Source organism: Archocentrus centrarchus, chromosome 10 (genome assembly GCF_007364275.1).
Source record: "Archocentrus centrarchus isolate MPI-CPG fArcCen1 chromosome 10, fArcCen1, whole genome shotgun sequence".
In the NCBI taxonomy this organism is placed as follows: domain Eukaryota; kingdom Metazoa; phylum Chordata; class Actinopteri; order Cichliformes; family Cichlidae; genus Archocentrus; species Archocentrus centrarchus.
Genome location: NC_044355.1, coordinates 7,801,542 through 7,817,678, shown reverse-complemented (window position 1 = coordinate 7,817,678; position 16,137 = coordinate 7,801,542). Strand labels below are relative to the sequence as shown.

General features: G+C 38.7%; 2 protein-coding genes across 4 annotated transcripts; both read right to left on the bottom strand.

The window, feature by feature from the left end:
* Positions 1–600: 600 nt before the first annotated feature.
* aurkb (aurora kinase B) lies at positions 601–8,308 on the bottom strand. 3 transcript variants are annotated; one of them, XM_030739525.1, is made up of 10 exons: positions 8,205–8,299; positions 7,295–7,380; positions 6,328–6,366; positions 6,000–6,078; positions 5,401–5,446; positions 5,109–5,297; positions 4,302–4,440; positions 4,016–4,164; positions 3,756–3,930; positions 601–1,053 (listed from the first exon to the last, which is right to left on the bottom strand). In XM_030739525.1, exons 2-10 carry the CDS (start codon positions 7,310–7,312, stop codon positions 880–882), a joined length of 1,008 nt encoding a protein of 335 aa, XP_030595385.1. In that variant the 5' UTR covers positions 7,313–7,380; positions 8,205–8,299; the 3' UTR covers positions 601–879. The 3 variants fall into 3 exon arrangements, with proteins under 3 accessions (XP_030595385.1, XP_030595387.1, XP_030595386.1); XM_030739527.1 differs by having other exon boundaries at positions 7,305–7,380; XM_030739526.1 differs by lacking the exon at positions 7,295–7,380 and having other exon boundaries at positions 8,205–8,308.
* Positions 8,309–10,924: 2,616 nt separating this feature from the next.
* On the bottom strand, positions 10,925–16,106 carry LOC115787238 (uncharacterized). Its single transcript, XM_030739832.1, has 3 exons — positions 15,891–16,106; positions 15,681–15,756; positions 10,925–13,202 (listed from the first exon to the last, which is right to left on the bottom strand). Exons 1-3 carry the CDS (start codon positions 15,989–15,991, stop codon positions 12,141–12,143), a joined length of 1,239 nt encoding a protein of 412 aa, XP_030595692.1. The 5' UTR covers positions 15,992–16,106; the 3' UTR covers positions 10,925–12,140.
* Between the last annotated feature and the right edge of the window lie 31 nt (positions 16,107–16,137).

The window sequence follows — 16,137 nt, the reverse complement described above, 5'->3', positions numbered from 1 at the left end:
TGCTGTATTCCACTCTGGAAAAATAAATCATTAAAACTCCCAAATTACCCTGACATTCAAGCCCATGAGTGCATGTAAATATCTGAACACAACTGCATCTGTTACCTTACTTGACAGAAGTCTGTGACCCCAAATCAATATAAAACACATAAAGTTACACCAGCTTTGTGACCAGTCTCATTAACAACTTAATATAACCCATAGAAAAGGAATTATTGTTATTAGGAATTATTGTTATTAAAGTACCCAGTCAGCAAAGCAGTCAGTTACAACCTCTACATGCTCAATTACTCATTAGATGCAAGCAAATCCTTTTACAATATTTATTAGAAAGTTGAAGTACAGCTGGAAAAAAAATGTAAAATACACTTTCCCACACGAGATCCAAACTCCTCTGCATAAACTATTCAAGAATATAAATGAGGCAGTCTAACAGTAGTATTTTGGTGTCAACACCATCTGAGACAGAAAACCCAAAACAAAGCTGTGTCCTTTTTAAAAAGTAAAGAAATCACATTAAAATAGAAATCTAGAGGAAAAGAACTACACATTCCACTGTACATTAAAAAAAAAAAAAAAAAAAAAAAAAAAAAAGAGGGTATGCTTGGATAGAAAAATAAATAGCAAAAACTGCTGTCATTTTAAAGCAAAAGAAGTGAAAGATTCTCTGCATTTGAAGGTTCTCAGGATTTGCTGTTTATCTTTGTCATGTATGATATAATAATCTGAACCCTTCTTATGTATAGCATCAGAAAATGTGCCAAAATAATGGCAGTTTGAAGCCCATGGCAGTGAAAACAAAATATGCTGGGCCAGAGTCTCTTGCAGAGGGATAAAAAAACCCATCAGAGGAAGGCCGGCAGGCTCGCCAGGGGGACCTCAGGATTTCTTGACAGGGCAAGTAGGAGGTAAGAGCCTGTGAGAGTTGGTGCGCACCCACGGATGGTCAATGACATTCTGTAGCGGGAGGCGATCGATGGGGTTGTGACGAAGCAGCTTGGAGATCAAATCTTGGGCACCATCAGAGACAATTTTAGGGAACTTCAAATCCACCTGCAAACGCAAAGATTTATTTGATTTATCAGCACAGGGAACAGCTGCATTCTTTAAAGTATAAACCAATTCATATGCTAGGTATAGCTTTTATGCTTCTATTTATTATGGATACACCAACCAGAAATTTTAGAGTTAATATCCATGTATTGATTCTTTGATTGATGCTTGATGTATCATACCCCAATAATGATAATCATTTCCTGACATTTGGGATGTAATGACCCAATCAAGTCAGGAAAAACTATGAAAAAAATTACAAAGACCAAATTTTCAATCAATCAAATTTTACAGTTAAAAAACAGTTAAAGTTTCCTTACACTTAAAAAACTGTCTCATTACTTCTCATTGATGTTTGGGTTTTATTAATCAAAATCATGTTATGTTGATAGTTTGACACTAGCGGGATGAAGTTGCAAAGTGTCTCTGAAGGCACTGAATTATTAGTTTAAAGTCCTGTGAATGGGTTTTGTGATATTACAACTAGAGTTTAGCACCCAATCCTGATGCAACAGGCAACTTATACAATCTTTCCATTGAAATCTTTCAATGGAGAGGGAGTAAGAGGTGTCATTTTAATGATTTCTAACCAGGTAATTAAATGTATAGATAAAAATATTTTTATGCATTTTCTAAAATGTGTGGAAGGAGTAAGTAGCCAGTGTTGTGCCCTCCTGAGTCATCCATCCATTGAGTAAATTACTCTTCCTGTGCACATTAAGAACAGATATACAGTGGTGTGAAAAAGTGTTTGCCCCCTGCCTCATTTCCTGTTTTTTTGCATGTTTGTCACACTTAAGTGTTTCGGAACATCAAACCAATTTAAACAATAGTCAAGGACAACACAAGTAAACACAAAATGCAAGTTGTAAATGAAGGTGTTTATTAGTAAAGGTGAAAAAAAATCCAAACCATCATGGCCCTGTGTGAAAAAGTGATTGCCCCCCTTGTTAAAACATACTATAACTGTGGTTTTTCACACCTGAGTTCAATTTCCCTAGCCACACCTAGGCCTGATTATTGCCACACCTGTTCCCAATCAAGACATCACTTAAATAGGAGCTGCCTGACACAGTAAGGTCCACCAGAAGATCCTTGAAAGCTACACATCATGCCGAGATCCAAAGAAATTCAGGAGCAATTGAGAAAGAAAGTAATTGAGATCTATCAGTCTGGAAAGGGTTATAAAGCCATTTCCAAAGCTTTGGGAATCCAGCGAACCACAGTGAGAGCCATTATCCACAAATGGCGAAGACATGGAACAGTGATGAACCTTCCCAGGAGTGGCCGGCCGCCCAAAATTACCCCAAGGGCGCAGCGACGACTCATCCAAGAGGTCACAAAAGACCCCACAACAACGTCCAAAGAACTGCAGGCCTCACTTGCCTCAGTTAAGGTCAGCGTTCATGCCTCCACCATCAGAAAAAGACTGAGCAAAAATGGCCTGCATGGCAGAGTTCCAAGAAGAAAACCACTGCTGAGCAAAAAGAACATTAAAGCTCGTCTCAATTTTTCCAAAACGCATCTTGATGATCCCCAAGACTTTTGGGACAACATTCAGTGGACCGATGAGACAAAAGTGGAACTCTTTGGAAGGTGTGTCCCATTACATCTGGCGTAAAAGGAACACTGCATTTCAGAAAAAGAACATTATACCAACAGTAAAATATGGTGGTGGTAGTGTGATGGTCTGGGGCTGTTTTGCTGCGTCAGGACCTGGAAGACTTGCTGTGATAAATGGAACTATGAATTCTGCTGTCTACCAAGAGATCCTGAGGGAGAATGTCAGACCATCTGTTCGTGTACTCAAGCTTAAACGTACTTGGGTTCTGCAGCAGGACAATGATCCTAAACACACCAGCAAGTCCACCACTGAATGGCTGAAGAAAAACAAAATGAAGACTTTGGAGTGGCCTAGCCAAAGTCCTGACCTGAATCCTATTGAGATGTTGTGGTATGACCTTAAAAAGGCTGTTCATGCTCGAAAACCCTCTAACTGAATTAGGACAATTCTGCAAAGATGAGTGGGCCAAAATTCCTCCAGAACGCTGTAAAAGCCTCATTGCAAGTTATCGCAGACGCTTGGTTGCAGTTGTTGCTGCTAAGGGTGGCCCAACCAGTTATTAGGTTTAGGGGGCAATCACTTTTTCACACAGGGCCATGATGGTTTGGATTTTTTTTCACCTTTACTAATAAACACCTTCATTTACAACTTGCATTTTGTGTTTACTTGTGTTGTCCTTGACTATTGTTTAAATTGGTTTGATGTTCCGAAACACTTAAGTGTGACAAACATGCAAAAAAACAGGAAATGAGGCAGGGGGGAAACACTTTTTCACACCACTGTAGTACAAAATAATCTTAATTTTAAAATTTTGGTTGTGACTTTTGTTAACAATACTATGTTCAGAATAATTAAGATCTGGGAAAAGCTTGCAAATTATCTTGTGTATGATACTACATTCCCCGAAATAATAACCTACCAAAACTTTACCTTGACAGGTTAGGATTTCAGAACAAACTAAGAGGTAAAGTTAAACAGGGGAAGTACAGCCAACACTTGACTAGACTGATACTTGAATAACTTCTCTCACAACTGTACAATGAAAGCAGCTTATTGCAGACATTCCTTTCAGACTGATTCACACAAGAACATGTGACTTGATAATTAGTGCATTACACACCCAGAGACAAACACCAACCTTCATAATCCTTTTGTATGTTTCTGAATGGCTTGCAGTTTCAAACGGTGGGTTGCCGACTAAGCACTCGTAGCAGAGGACTCCAATGCACCACAAGTCCACCTTCTCACTGTGGGTGTGTCCCTCAATCATTTCAGGAGGAAGATAGTCCAGTGTCCCACACATTGTGCGACGTCTGGGAAGATTTAAAATGAGGTGAGTAGGGAAGCAGTGAACAGACATCTTAGATTAAGTGCAGTGGTGACAGCGTGGTTCCTCACCTTAGAGAAGGTGCATGGACAGACCAACCAAAATCAGCAATTTTTAGTTCTCCACGATAACCAAGAAGAAGATTCTCAGGCTTGATGTCACGATGAATTACTTTCTTCTCATGGCAATACATTAGTGCATCAGATATCTCCTCCATGTACTGGAATTTTAAAGAGGCTAGCATTAGATTATAACATCACTGTAAGACAATCTAGTCCCATTGTTTATTCTATTCAGAGTGCAATATTTATCAGCAAATTTGTCTCCTACAATTAATAAGACTGGACCAGTTCTTACCGTGGCAGTACGCTGATCATCAAATCTACCACATCTCTGTAGCTCTTTGTACATTTCACCACGTGGGGCATACTCAAGCACTAAAAACACCCTCTTACGATCATGGAAGTAATTGTAGAAGCGCAGGATGTTTGGATGCCTAAGGAAATGAAGGAGGAGAAATTTAAATCAGAGTTCTGAGTGTGAGCAGGCTTTGTGTTTAAGAGTTCAATTAATGTATCTTTATGGTATCTGCTTAATCTACAAAGGGAAGTAAACCACTGAAGTCATTCCCATTTGTTTGTCTATCTTGACCTCAGATGCATCACTGGTTAGTCAGCTCAAACATTAATGAAATTCTTCAGTGCTGCATTAGTTGTGTTCTGATAAAATGGAGTAAATATTTGGGCTTTAAACATTACACCAATTGTTCAGCTCTTTGGATATATTAAATTCACAGCGCTCAGCTTTTATCTGGCATTTTATGAGCAGTCAAATGTTCCTGCAACAGACAGCAGAGGGTGGCACATACCCTGCCAGAAAATGAGTGGATTATAGGACACGTGTTATGATTGCCCTGAAATAAGTGAGACAATTCTACAAAAGGTTATTTTGTCTGTTTTGACAAATGCTTCTTATTTGGAGAACACAAGAACACTGCAATAAAGTATAAACACATATGTTCACAGGTTTAACTTGTGTTTGTAATTATTTGATTGCAAACTCAGAGAGTGTTTAAGATGGCCTAGAAGAATGTAGAGCAATTCTGCAGGAAATTTTGCTCAAAATAAAAACAAGAGATACGATTTTTAAAAGCAGGGTACTAACTTGAGATGAGCCTGAATCTCAATCTCCCTCCTGAGTTGATGCTCCACGCCTTCCTTCTCCATCTGAGACTTGAACAACACCTTCAGCGCCACAATTGCCTGTAACTTCTTCACTCTTGCAAGGTAGACGTTTCCAAACTTTCCCTTTCCAAGTGGTCGACCAATGTCAAAATCATCAATGGAAATTTTTCTGAAATAAGCACGCAAAAGATCATTTATATATATTAAGGATTCATTACATTACACAGACAACATCTATCAGGAATATGTAACTAGCCTTAGGTAGTACTTACTTTGAAACTGAGCTAGCAGATGAGCTTCCACATTCCCTCGCAGGACCTAAAAATGAAACCACAATTAAAAACAGGCACATTTTCTGAGGTGTCTTAATGAGTTATTATAGCTTTGCATTTTCTGTTTTGTTTATTATTATTATTGTCTCATTCTTTTTGTTTTAATCCAATTTAGTTGCCAGAGTGGAATAGCTTATTTCAGTTTAGTTTTTATTGCTTGGAAATGTTTAGTTTTTATTTGTTTCAATGTTAGTTTAAGTCTTACTGTATGGGCATATGCCAGAGGCAAGATTTAGCAATGTCAGTATAGGCATTATTTAACTCACAATCTTGTTGACATACAAAGTCTCAATAAACATGTCCATTAAAACCTCCTCAGGCAAGTTGGGATAATAAATTTTACCAAATTAACAAACACTTAAGACCAAAGATATTTCCTCTACATTTTTACTTTAGTTCTCCAAATTCTGAAAATCATTTTAGTTATTTTCTATTTTTCCCCAAAACCTTACCTTTTATTTTTATTTTAGTTAACATAGTTTTAGTTAATTATATTAACCGGACTCAATGGCATCTGCATGCAATGAGGAAAGACTTACCCGTGACAGCATTTTTGAGTGTCTCTGTTCGTTGCTTCATCAGAACTCGTTGTGGGCCTGCCAGGTTCGGTGTGGCAAACTGACATCAAAAGCAAACACAAAAACACAGCCATAAGTGATTTATTGGTTAAATCACTTTCACTTTTTTATAGAGGTAACCAGTCCATGCTACAAAATGATTTAACCTTCAAATTTATTTTATTTGTATAAAGTGACTTTCAGTATTTTAACACTTAAGTCCAAACTTAACCAGATATGCCTCCTAAGTTTAAACACACTTAACAGTAATGGGCAAATCTACATAGTTTTTATAGCTATCGCTACTTACCGGTCTTATTGGACCCCTGGGCTCGTAATTTTCCTTATTCTGTAAAGAAATAAATACAACTTACTAAACTCATACTACATTTAAGCTATTATCTGTCCTTTGTTCTAAAGGTTTATTTTTAGCTTTAAGTTATACTCATTTGAAACAATGACTAGAGGGAAGCAAGCAAAAAAACAGAGCCACACTTTGTAACTCATGGCTTAGCATGTTGTGTTAAGGCTCAGCACTTTCCCTGTTCATCATTACAAATGATTTTTAACCTATATTCTAAGAACAGATTTACAGATGGTTTTGAAATAACCTGATGTCTGAATAGATTACTTATAAAATGTGGTGTGACATTCATCCAAGTCACAGTTATAGACACACTGTGACTACACTTATTAAACATAACCAGTTGTACTTTTCATGTCTTCACTTGACACACACACTGAGCTCCAGACTGGAGGGAAAAAGTGAGTGCATTTATTTAGTAACTTGTACAATATCTGGTCACTTATTTTTGCTTATGAGGTACACACAATGACAGCGTAACTTCACCAATCAAAAACACAAACTAATCTTTCTAGCGACAGTACAAGCTTTGTATTCTTTTTGTGTCACCTGCTGAAAGGTGGGGATCACTTTTCCATGGACTATCACACTTTCAGTATCTCAGTAACTGTGCAACATAATGACTTCAAACTTGGAGGACAGATACATATTGAAGAGTACAACTGCAGAGCATAAGAACCATAGCCCTACCTCCTCTTACACTGGTTTAATCACTGTCATCAATCTTCTCATCATTGGTCTCTCACCTGTCTCATCTTTGCATTTCCTATGTCTGATATGTTTATCAATATTGAATGAAATCAACTTCATGTATAAAATACAGACATTTCTACACAGGACCTATTGAAGAACACTCATTTACTTGTAAAAATCAATTTGTGAATATTAACTGCTTAGCTCAACACTTACTTACTTTCATATACCTTCTCATAAGTCTTTATTCTTTGGAACACTCTTGCACTCAGTGGAAGGGCCACCTCTACAACTCACCGTTACATCCTGTTTTATACCGAAATAACACAGTATGTAACACCACATTACTAAAATGTCCTTAACTGGAGAACTACTCTGCACTTCAAGTTATTACTCAACTTGTAAAATTAAGAGATTTCATGGACAGAATAGCCAGCTCTGTGTGTTTAGTTAGGTTGTTGTATACTGTGACTTTACTGAAGGTCACATTACATTTTATGAATCATCAATGAAAATGTGGATAATTTACACTTTTTTTTTAAACTCTACATACATCTGAAGCAGTTTCTAGTGGCAGGGGGAGTAGTACATTTGAATTTAATTGGTTTTCTTTACCATTTACAAAACAGGGCTGCATAGAAATGCGCAGAGAGGCGCATCGAAGACATCGAATGCTAGGAATGAGAACTTATATTTTTTGCAAGTATACATTTACACTTTCTTAATATGAGTGTTAATGTGGCTAAATATAATTTTTCAAGATTTGCGGATCACCGTGTTGAAAATTTAAACTAGACGTTCAACAAAGAAAAAGGTTCAGTGGGCCTCTGCTGATAAAAGCCAGCGTAAAACAACTGCCTCACAGCTGCAATACAACTCAGTGTGTTAATCTACTTTAAATAAAACATGCTCTTAAGGGGGAAAAAAAGCTCCGTCCATACAGTATACTACCTGTGATCGTTTTACCTCGAGCTAACGTTACACGTTAGTTGGCTAAGAGAGCTAGCAAAAACAAGGTTGGCTAAATTAAGCTCAAATTTACGTCTACGTAAATTTTATATTCCGAGTTTAAAGTGTTATCAAATGTCTCGTGGTGCAGCGTCGTTATCAAAGTATAAATATCAAATTACCTGCATCGTAGTGAAGAAAAACCACTGTTAACTTTACAGCGTAAAAATCCCAATCTTGTAAACTAGAACTTCCTCGGCCGCCAACGTTTTCAAAAACCTAGTCTTCACGAATGTGATTGGTGAGCGTCCCACACACAGAAAGCTCTGATTGGTCAGAAGTGGTGCAAAAGGCAGCGTGTGATTGGTGAACAGTGGCTGTGGACCAGCCCTCTATGCTGTAGCTCTTTTTAAAGCATGGTAAATAATGATGCATGACGTATCATTGGGAGGGTACCGTAGACATATGTCTATGGAGTGTACAGCATTTATATCCTTCGTCCCCTCTCAGTCCCTCACATTGACACAAAATGTTCGCATTTTCATTGGCTGAAGTCTCCAAAAGTAAAACACGTGACTTAAAACCAACGTCAATACGCAGACAAAATAGCAGCTAAGAGTTACAGGGCCTGCCCTCCACCAGTGCCATTGGTCTACAGTTCTGTTAATCTTACAATATAAAATACTCACTGCATGGGAGTGCAGTGAGTATTTTGTTTTGTAATAGCAAGAATATTCTGCAGTTGTTGGGATTTATTATATAACCACTTGTAAACACTACAATTGTTAAATACTGTCCTCACTGCTACATCATAAAAATGCTCATAACTATCATTTATAAAGATCAGTATTACTTAAACATTAATCAAAACTTATTGCAACTACGTTTTGCATTCAAGGCAGTGATGGAAACTTTGCATCTGTGGGGCTTGTATGTGTTTCCCACACTCACTGAAATGGCAGAACAGGTGCCTTTACGATCTTTACATCCCATTCTTAGCATGATGTTGTCCCACCCTTTGCAGTTATAACAGCTTCAACTCTTCTGGGAAGTCTTTCCACAAAGTTTAGGAGTGTGTTTATGGAAATTTCTGACCATTCTTCCAGAAGTGCATTTGTGAGGTCAGACACTGACGTTGGACAAGAAGGCCTGGCTCACAGTCTCTAATATATCCCAAAAGGTGTTCTATTAGGGTGAAGTCCGGTAAGTTTGACTGTGCAGATCACTCAACTTGTTCCACACCAAACTCGCTCATCCATCTATTTATGGATCTTGCTTTGTGCACTGGTGTGCAGTCATATTGGAACAGGAAGGGGCCATCCCCAAACAGTTCCCACAAAGTTGGGAGCATGAAATTGTCCAAAATGTCTTGGTATGCTGAAGCATTAAGAGTTCCTTTCACTAGAACTAAGGAGCCGAGCCCAACTCCTGAAAAACGACCCCACACCATAATTCCCCCCCTCCACCAAACTTTACATTTGGCACAATGCAGTCAGACAAGCACCGTTCTCCTGGCAGCCACCAAACCCAGACTCTTCGATCGGATTGCCAGAGGGAAAAGTGTGATTCACCACTCAAGAGAACAGGTCTTCACTGCTCTAGACTCCAGTGGCGGTGTGCTTTACACCACTGCATTCAACGCTTTGCATTGCACTTGGTGATGTAAGGCTTGGATGAAGTTGCTTCACCATGGAAACCCACTCTGTGAAGCTCTCTACAAATGGTTCTTGAGTTATTCTGAAGGCCACATGAAGTTTGGAGGTCTGTAGTGATTGACTCTGCAGAAAGTTGGTGACCTCAGTGCACGTCATGCATCTGCTGACCCCGCTCTGTGATTTTACGTGGCCCATCACTTCATGGCTGTGTTGCTGTCATTCCCAATTGCTTCCACTTTGTTATAATACCACTAACAGCTGACTGGAATATTTAGTAGCGAGGAAATGTCACAACTGGACTTGTTGCACAGGTGGCATCCTATCACTGTACCACATTGGAATTCACTGAGCTCCTGAGAGCGACCCATTCTTTCACATATGTTTGTAGAAGCAGTCTGCATGCCTAGGTGCTTGGTTTGATACACCTGTGGCCATGGAAGTGATTGGAACACTTGAATTCAATAATTTGGATGGATGAGTAAATACTTTTGGGAATACAGTGTACTTCAAAGACCAGAAAGTGCCGGTCTCTGGAGAAACCTAAGCAAATATGGTGAGAACACAGTTTCTGAGACCACTGTCCCACAAAAAATACACACATGCATGGAACGTACAGTTTCTTTCTTGATTTGACCCACACTGGTCAATCTAAAATCCATCTGCACAGCTAGAGCTCAAATTTGACTTGGAAGAGCCTGAATATACAAAACTTTGTAGCACCTGTACAACAGTCTAAAAATTTAAATATTGTAGTTTTTGTATATTTTGGGTCACTTGAGGAAAAGTTATCAAATTTCAGGCTAAAATAACCAAATTTATGGTATTTTTACTGCTGTAAAATTTGAACTGAATAATATATAAGGGTTCAAGCTTTAGTTATTTGCACATAAAACTATTAATAATTGCACCACATTATAAATAACACTACCCAACAGCATGTTATTAAAATAATTTCCAGCTGCAAGACATACTGTATATGAAATACATTAGTCCAAAAATGATCACATTCAATTCAGAAACTTTATATTTTGATTACTGTTTGTGTGAAATTTACTTCAATTCTGGGTTTTCCACTTTGCTATATGAAGCTGTTTTTATGAAATGATATGTGCAGTTTCATTAAAAAAAAAAAAAAAAAAGGATCAGTCAAAACAACATTTGTAACGGTGCAGTCGATATATTTTTGCATTCAAACACAAATTCTGGGTTTAATAAAATAGGTTTATTCAAAACAATGTGTCCTTTACAAGATTAACCTTCACTAAATGGTTGCTTTAAATGCAACACACTTCAGTGTAATGACACAGATCTTCCATGTTTTTTCCTAAAATTGAGACAACAGACATTCATGCCGAGCATTTCTGTTTTTCACAATTCCTAAAAATCACATATGCAAAACGATATCCTGTGCATCAAACACCTGGAGTAAAGTATATGTTCTCTGACAGTATAGGTTGTTGAGAAGCGGTAAAGCAACAGGAAACAGGTGGCTCATTGCCAGCAGTCTGCTTCACTGCATCTTTGTAGCTTACACCTGCTTATCTTTTTACAGTCTAACAGTAACTGTTCATTTTCTTTTATATTGTTAGTTTCAAAGCACTAAAAACTAATTTTTCCAGGAGAGACTTCCCACTGACTTACCTCAAAGACACTGGGTATAGTAGGATATGACGATATATCCCTCGTGGCAAGATAATCTGTGTCTTCGATCAAAGATTTTTCTTTCCTATCTTTCATGATGTTGTAGCCTCAGCCTGAGGTAACCTTACAAACCGATGAGAAAGACATTTTTCATGATGTTTGCATCAATGTGATGAAGTAATTTGATTCGCCAACAACAGACAGTCAAGTTTGGAAGTTTTACCTAACAGTTACTAATTGGATTTTTCAGAAAACACTATATCACAATATATATCTTACTTCTAAGAAAGCTTTAATCAAGATGAGTAACATTTTGAACATATACTGTAAAAACCTAAATAAATGGGCACAAAAACATTTATTGTTGCTCTTGCACTGTTGAGAATTGTGATCCTCCTCTAACTACTGAAATCCCCAAAAGTAATTATGAGGAATTATGTTGAGGAAATCCTTCATTACTATTATTTTTCATTTAATGGCTCAAAAAGCCCTAAAATACTTGAATAGTTTTTTTGTGTACAGCTATTCGGTTTTTTGCAATTTCATTCTAAAAGCAAAAAAAATACAAAAGAATAAACAAAAATATGGATCATTGGGAGTAGACTGCTCCATTATTACACAGTATGTTCCTGTTTTTTTGTTTTTTTTTTTATATTTTTTATATTGAAAATGTGATCCTAATTTTTAAAATTACTTTTCTTTATTTTGACAAGTATTCAGAATCTGGTTCTAGTCATATCAACATTATCTAAAAGCCTACGTGACAGAGGGTTCTTTCTAATCCCATGTAGGCCACTTGTATACAGCAGCCGGAGACTTCATTCAGTCTTCATTATTCTGAACAGAGCAGTTGGTAAACACCAGCATGCAGGATGGCAGTAGGACAGCGAGTGAGCGACGCAAACTTAGAATAGGATCAATCACATCCACTGTCTTGTTTTCATCATTGCTGCCATCTGCACCTGCAGCTGCAGCTTCCTCTCTGTCTTGCTCTTCTACCTCACCACCCTCACCCTCCCCCTCCACTGCTGGTGGATTCTGACGAGGCTGGAACTTGACGTCCACAAACTCCAGCTGGCGGAGTCCACGGAGCATCCTGCAGCTCCGGGCTATCTGCAACTCGCTGAGTGTGCAGTCCCACAGGCGCAGACGTTTCAGGTCCTTCAGACGGCTGGCGCAGAGCAAACCTGGCCCCACCTCCTTTCCACCAAGACTCAGTTCCTCCAGTCCAAGCCATCCTGCCCCCAAGCCAAGGGAGGCCATCTGTAACTGGTAGCCCTGCCGCCCTGTAATGCCTATTTCCAGAAACTTGAGCCTGGAAAGCCCTTCTATACCACAGACACCATCTTTGGCAGCACAGCTTCTAAGCCCGTTAGCTGTTACACGAAAGGTGTCACGTAGCTCCAGTTGACGGAGCCTCCCCCATGATGTCAGACTCTGCAGGTGCTGGTCTGTGAAAGAGGGCACATTGTTAAGGACTAACCTCTCAATACCAATCCCTGAAGGAGAGCTAGCCCCTTTCCCTTTCTGGTCCCTTCCTTTCGGTTGAACACCAACACTGGATGTGGGTTCTGCTCTTTCTTGGGGGCTAGCTGATGAAGTAGGCAGGGTCTGAGTGAAGAAGCCACGAGGCAGCTCGCAACCACGCAGCTCCAGCACCTGCAAAGATGGAGGTAGGATCTGGCAACTCAGTAGGCTTCTTAGGTCTGCATGCAGAAGATAGAGCTTACTCAGCCGAGGGCATTTTGTGGACAAAGCTTTGAGCCAAGACTCAGAGAGAAAGGTTCCGCCACGTGCGGAGAGCAGCAAACCACGCAAGCGAAGGCACCTTAGTCCGCAACCCAGGTACTGACGCAGCAGGACCCAAAGGATGCGGGATGTCACCTAACACACAGTGGACGGTCCATGAATGTGTGTGTGTTGAGAGAGAGAAACAGTAACTGTCAATAACTGCACAAACACAGAAGCCATGTTATAAAAAGATGCTTGTAGTTTATTTGTAGAGCAGATGTCACACACAAAATGCATTTAGAAGTGCTTTACATGGGGCTTTTAAAAAGAAATACAAAATATTATTCACTCTTTAAGAAACTAAAACAGATACAACAGAAAACACATGATTGCCACAAGAAAATATAAGTGGAGTGTTAATAAGAATGACTGTCGAGTAATGTAACACAGACCTATTAACTCAGCAACAGTTGTGGTCAGAAGTTTACATACATTCATCATAGGCATGAATGTCATGTTATTTTAATGTTTTTTTTTTTTGTTTTGTTTTTTTTAAAAACAGGTTGTTTTCTTTTTTTTTACCCAGGGTGGAATAATTGTATAACATACATCTTTAATGACTTTAAAAAAAACAAAAAAAAAAAAAAACAAGAATTGGATGCACAAGTTTGAATTTATTTGGGATTTTCTCTAATCCACACAGGGTCAAAATTATATCTACCAGCTCAAATATATACATAAAATCACTTAAACATTTTAGTCAGCGGTAGTCAAGGTTCTACAATGTCTTTCAACTCAACAAGGCCAAGGCCTGTTATTTTCTCATTAACGATCATGATTAACTACGACTGGCAGTTTCTCCTTGCCACCATAAAAAGGATTTGTTTGACAGCTCTCAATACTCAGAACAATGGAAAAGTTTAAGAAACTCAGCAAAGATCTAAGAAGGAGAATTGCAGATTTACATAAGTTGGGAAGCTCTCGGAGTAATTTCTGAACAGTTACAGATTCCAAGATCTTTAGTTCAAACAGCTGTACTTAAGTGCAAGTTATTAGGATGTGTCACCACTTTGCCAAGGTCTAGAAGAAGACCCAAATTCCTCTCACCTTTCACCTCAAATGAAATTAATTTGGTTAGGAGCTTCAGGAACAACCCAGGAATCACCAAGGCTCAAGCATGCCATGAACTGGAAACTGCTGGAACACCAGCATCACTGTCCATAGAGATGCAAGTTTTACATCGCCATGGACTGAGCTGGTACCGACCAAGAAAGAAGACCCTGCTCTAAAATTAACACCTTCAAGCTTGACCGAAATTTGCAGCTGCCCACATGGACAAGCCAAATGTCTTCTGGAGAAAGGTTTTCTGGTCATATGAGACAAAGATTGAGCTATTTGACTACAGTGACATTAGTATGTTTGGAGGAGTAAAGGTGAGGCTTTCAAACCTAAGAACACTGTACCAACTGTCAAGTATGGTGATGGTATGAGCATGCTCTGGGGCTGTTTTGCTGACATTGGTGCTGTTACATTGCACAAATTGCCCTAACTGGACCATTATTGCACTATGTAAATATTATAATATTCTATAATTCCATGTAAAAGTGTGTATAGTGTATAGTATATAGTGTATAGTGTGAATTACTTATTTTTATTCTTCTTATTTATATGTGTGTGTATATATGGTTGCAGGTACAAAATACATTTCACTGTGCATTGTACTGTGTCTAACTGCACATGTGACAAATAAACACTATCTTATCTTATCTTATCTTATCTTATCAAAGTGGATGAAATAATGAAGCTGGAGAACAACCTCAAAATTCTTCAGCCTCACCTTGGATATAACTGGGTGTTCCAACAGGACAATGACCCCATGCACACATCAAAACTGGATAAAGCAGGCTTACATTAAGCTCCTGAACCTAAACCCTATTGAAAATTTGTGGACTACCAGGTCCATGCCAGGAAACCATCCAATTTAAATGAACTCTACCAATTCTGCCAGGAAGAGTGGTCAAAAAGCCAGAAGCTTGTTGGTGGATATCAAAAGCCTCTGGTCGAGGTACAGCTTGCTAAGAGACATTTAACCAAATATTAGTGGGGGGTGGACATATATACTTAAGCCTGTATGTATACTTTTTGACCCTGTGTGAGTTAGTGAAACACCTAAATAAATTCAAACTTGTGCACCCAGTTCTTGTTTTTTAAAGTCATTAAAGATGTATGTTGTACATCTTTAATGTCTTAACAAAAAAGAACTGCAATTAATTAACAGAAGTCCAAAATTACAGTGACACTCATACCCATGATGTGTGTATGTAAACTTCTGACCATAACTGTATATATGGACCCATTTTGAGACAGGTGTATTTTTATTTTATGACACAGCTGGAGCCAGTGCTGATTTGATGAGTGGAAAAGTTAAAACCCGAGTCCAAAGCGTCACAAGATTTGAGTCAAACTGAATCTCCTAGTCTTTTGTCTTTACCCAAAAAGGACGTTATTTTTATGGGTTTACTTGTTTTATTGTCCACAAATAATATATCAGCTGACTAAACATCAGCATCGTCCTGCATTAAGCAGAAGAAAAGTGAAATTATGAAGCCACACAGGCAGCAACAGCCTTACCCCTTTCCATGAAGTCAGGTCGACATTTCGCCACAATCTTTGGTCTTTAACAAGGCGTCTCCATCTCTTACACACCCTCAAAACACAATTTAAAACATATATTTTAAAAAAATAAACCCATGACAGAAGACACAACAAAGGAAAACCAGAGTTTTATTTTAAACACCGAAAACTAGTAAAACCCTGACAGCAAAGTTAAAATCCCCTTACCTCCCGGCTCTGACGAGCTCCCGTATGCTCAGGTAGGACAGTACATCGATTAAAATGTTTTCGGGAAAGTAGTCGAGATTGCAGCCTCTGAATTCATCCATTTTGTAAACAAAACTCTCAAACCTCACACACGGAGCGATACGCGGACGCACACGGGTTGCGCCCGAATCAGCAATCCCCGGGAAACACTGGCCTACTGACTGTGGGACCTAGCGGCCGCTTGGTAGTTAAGTCAAATATGCTTCTT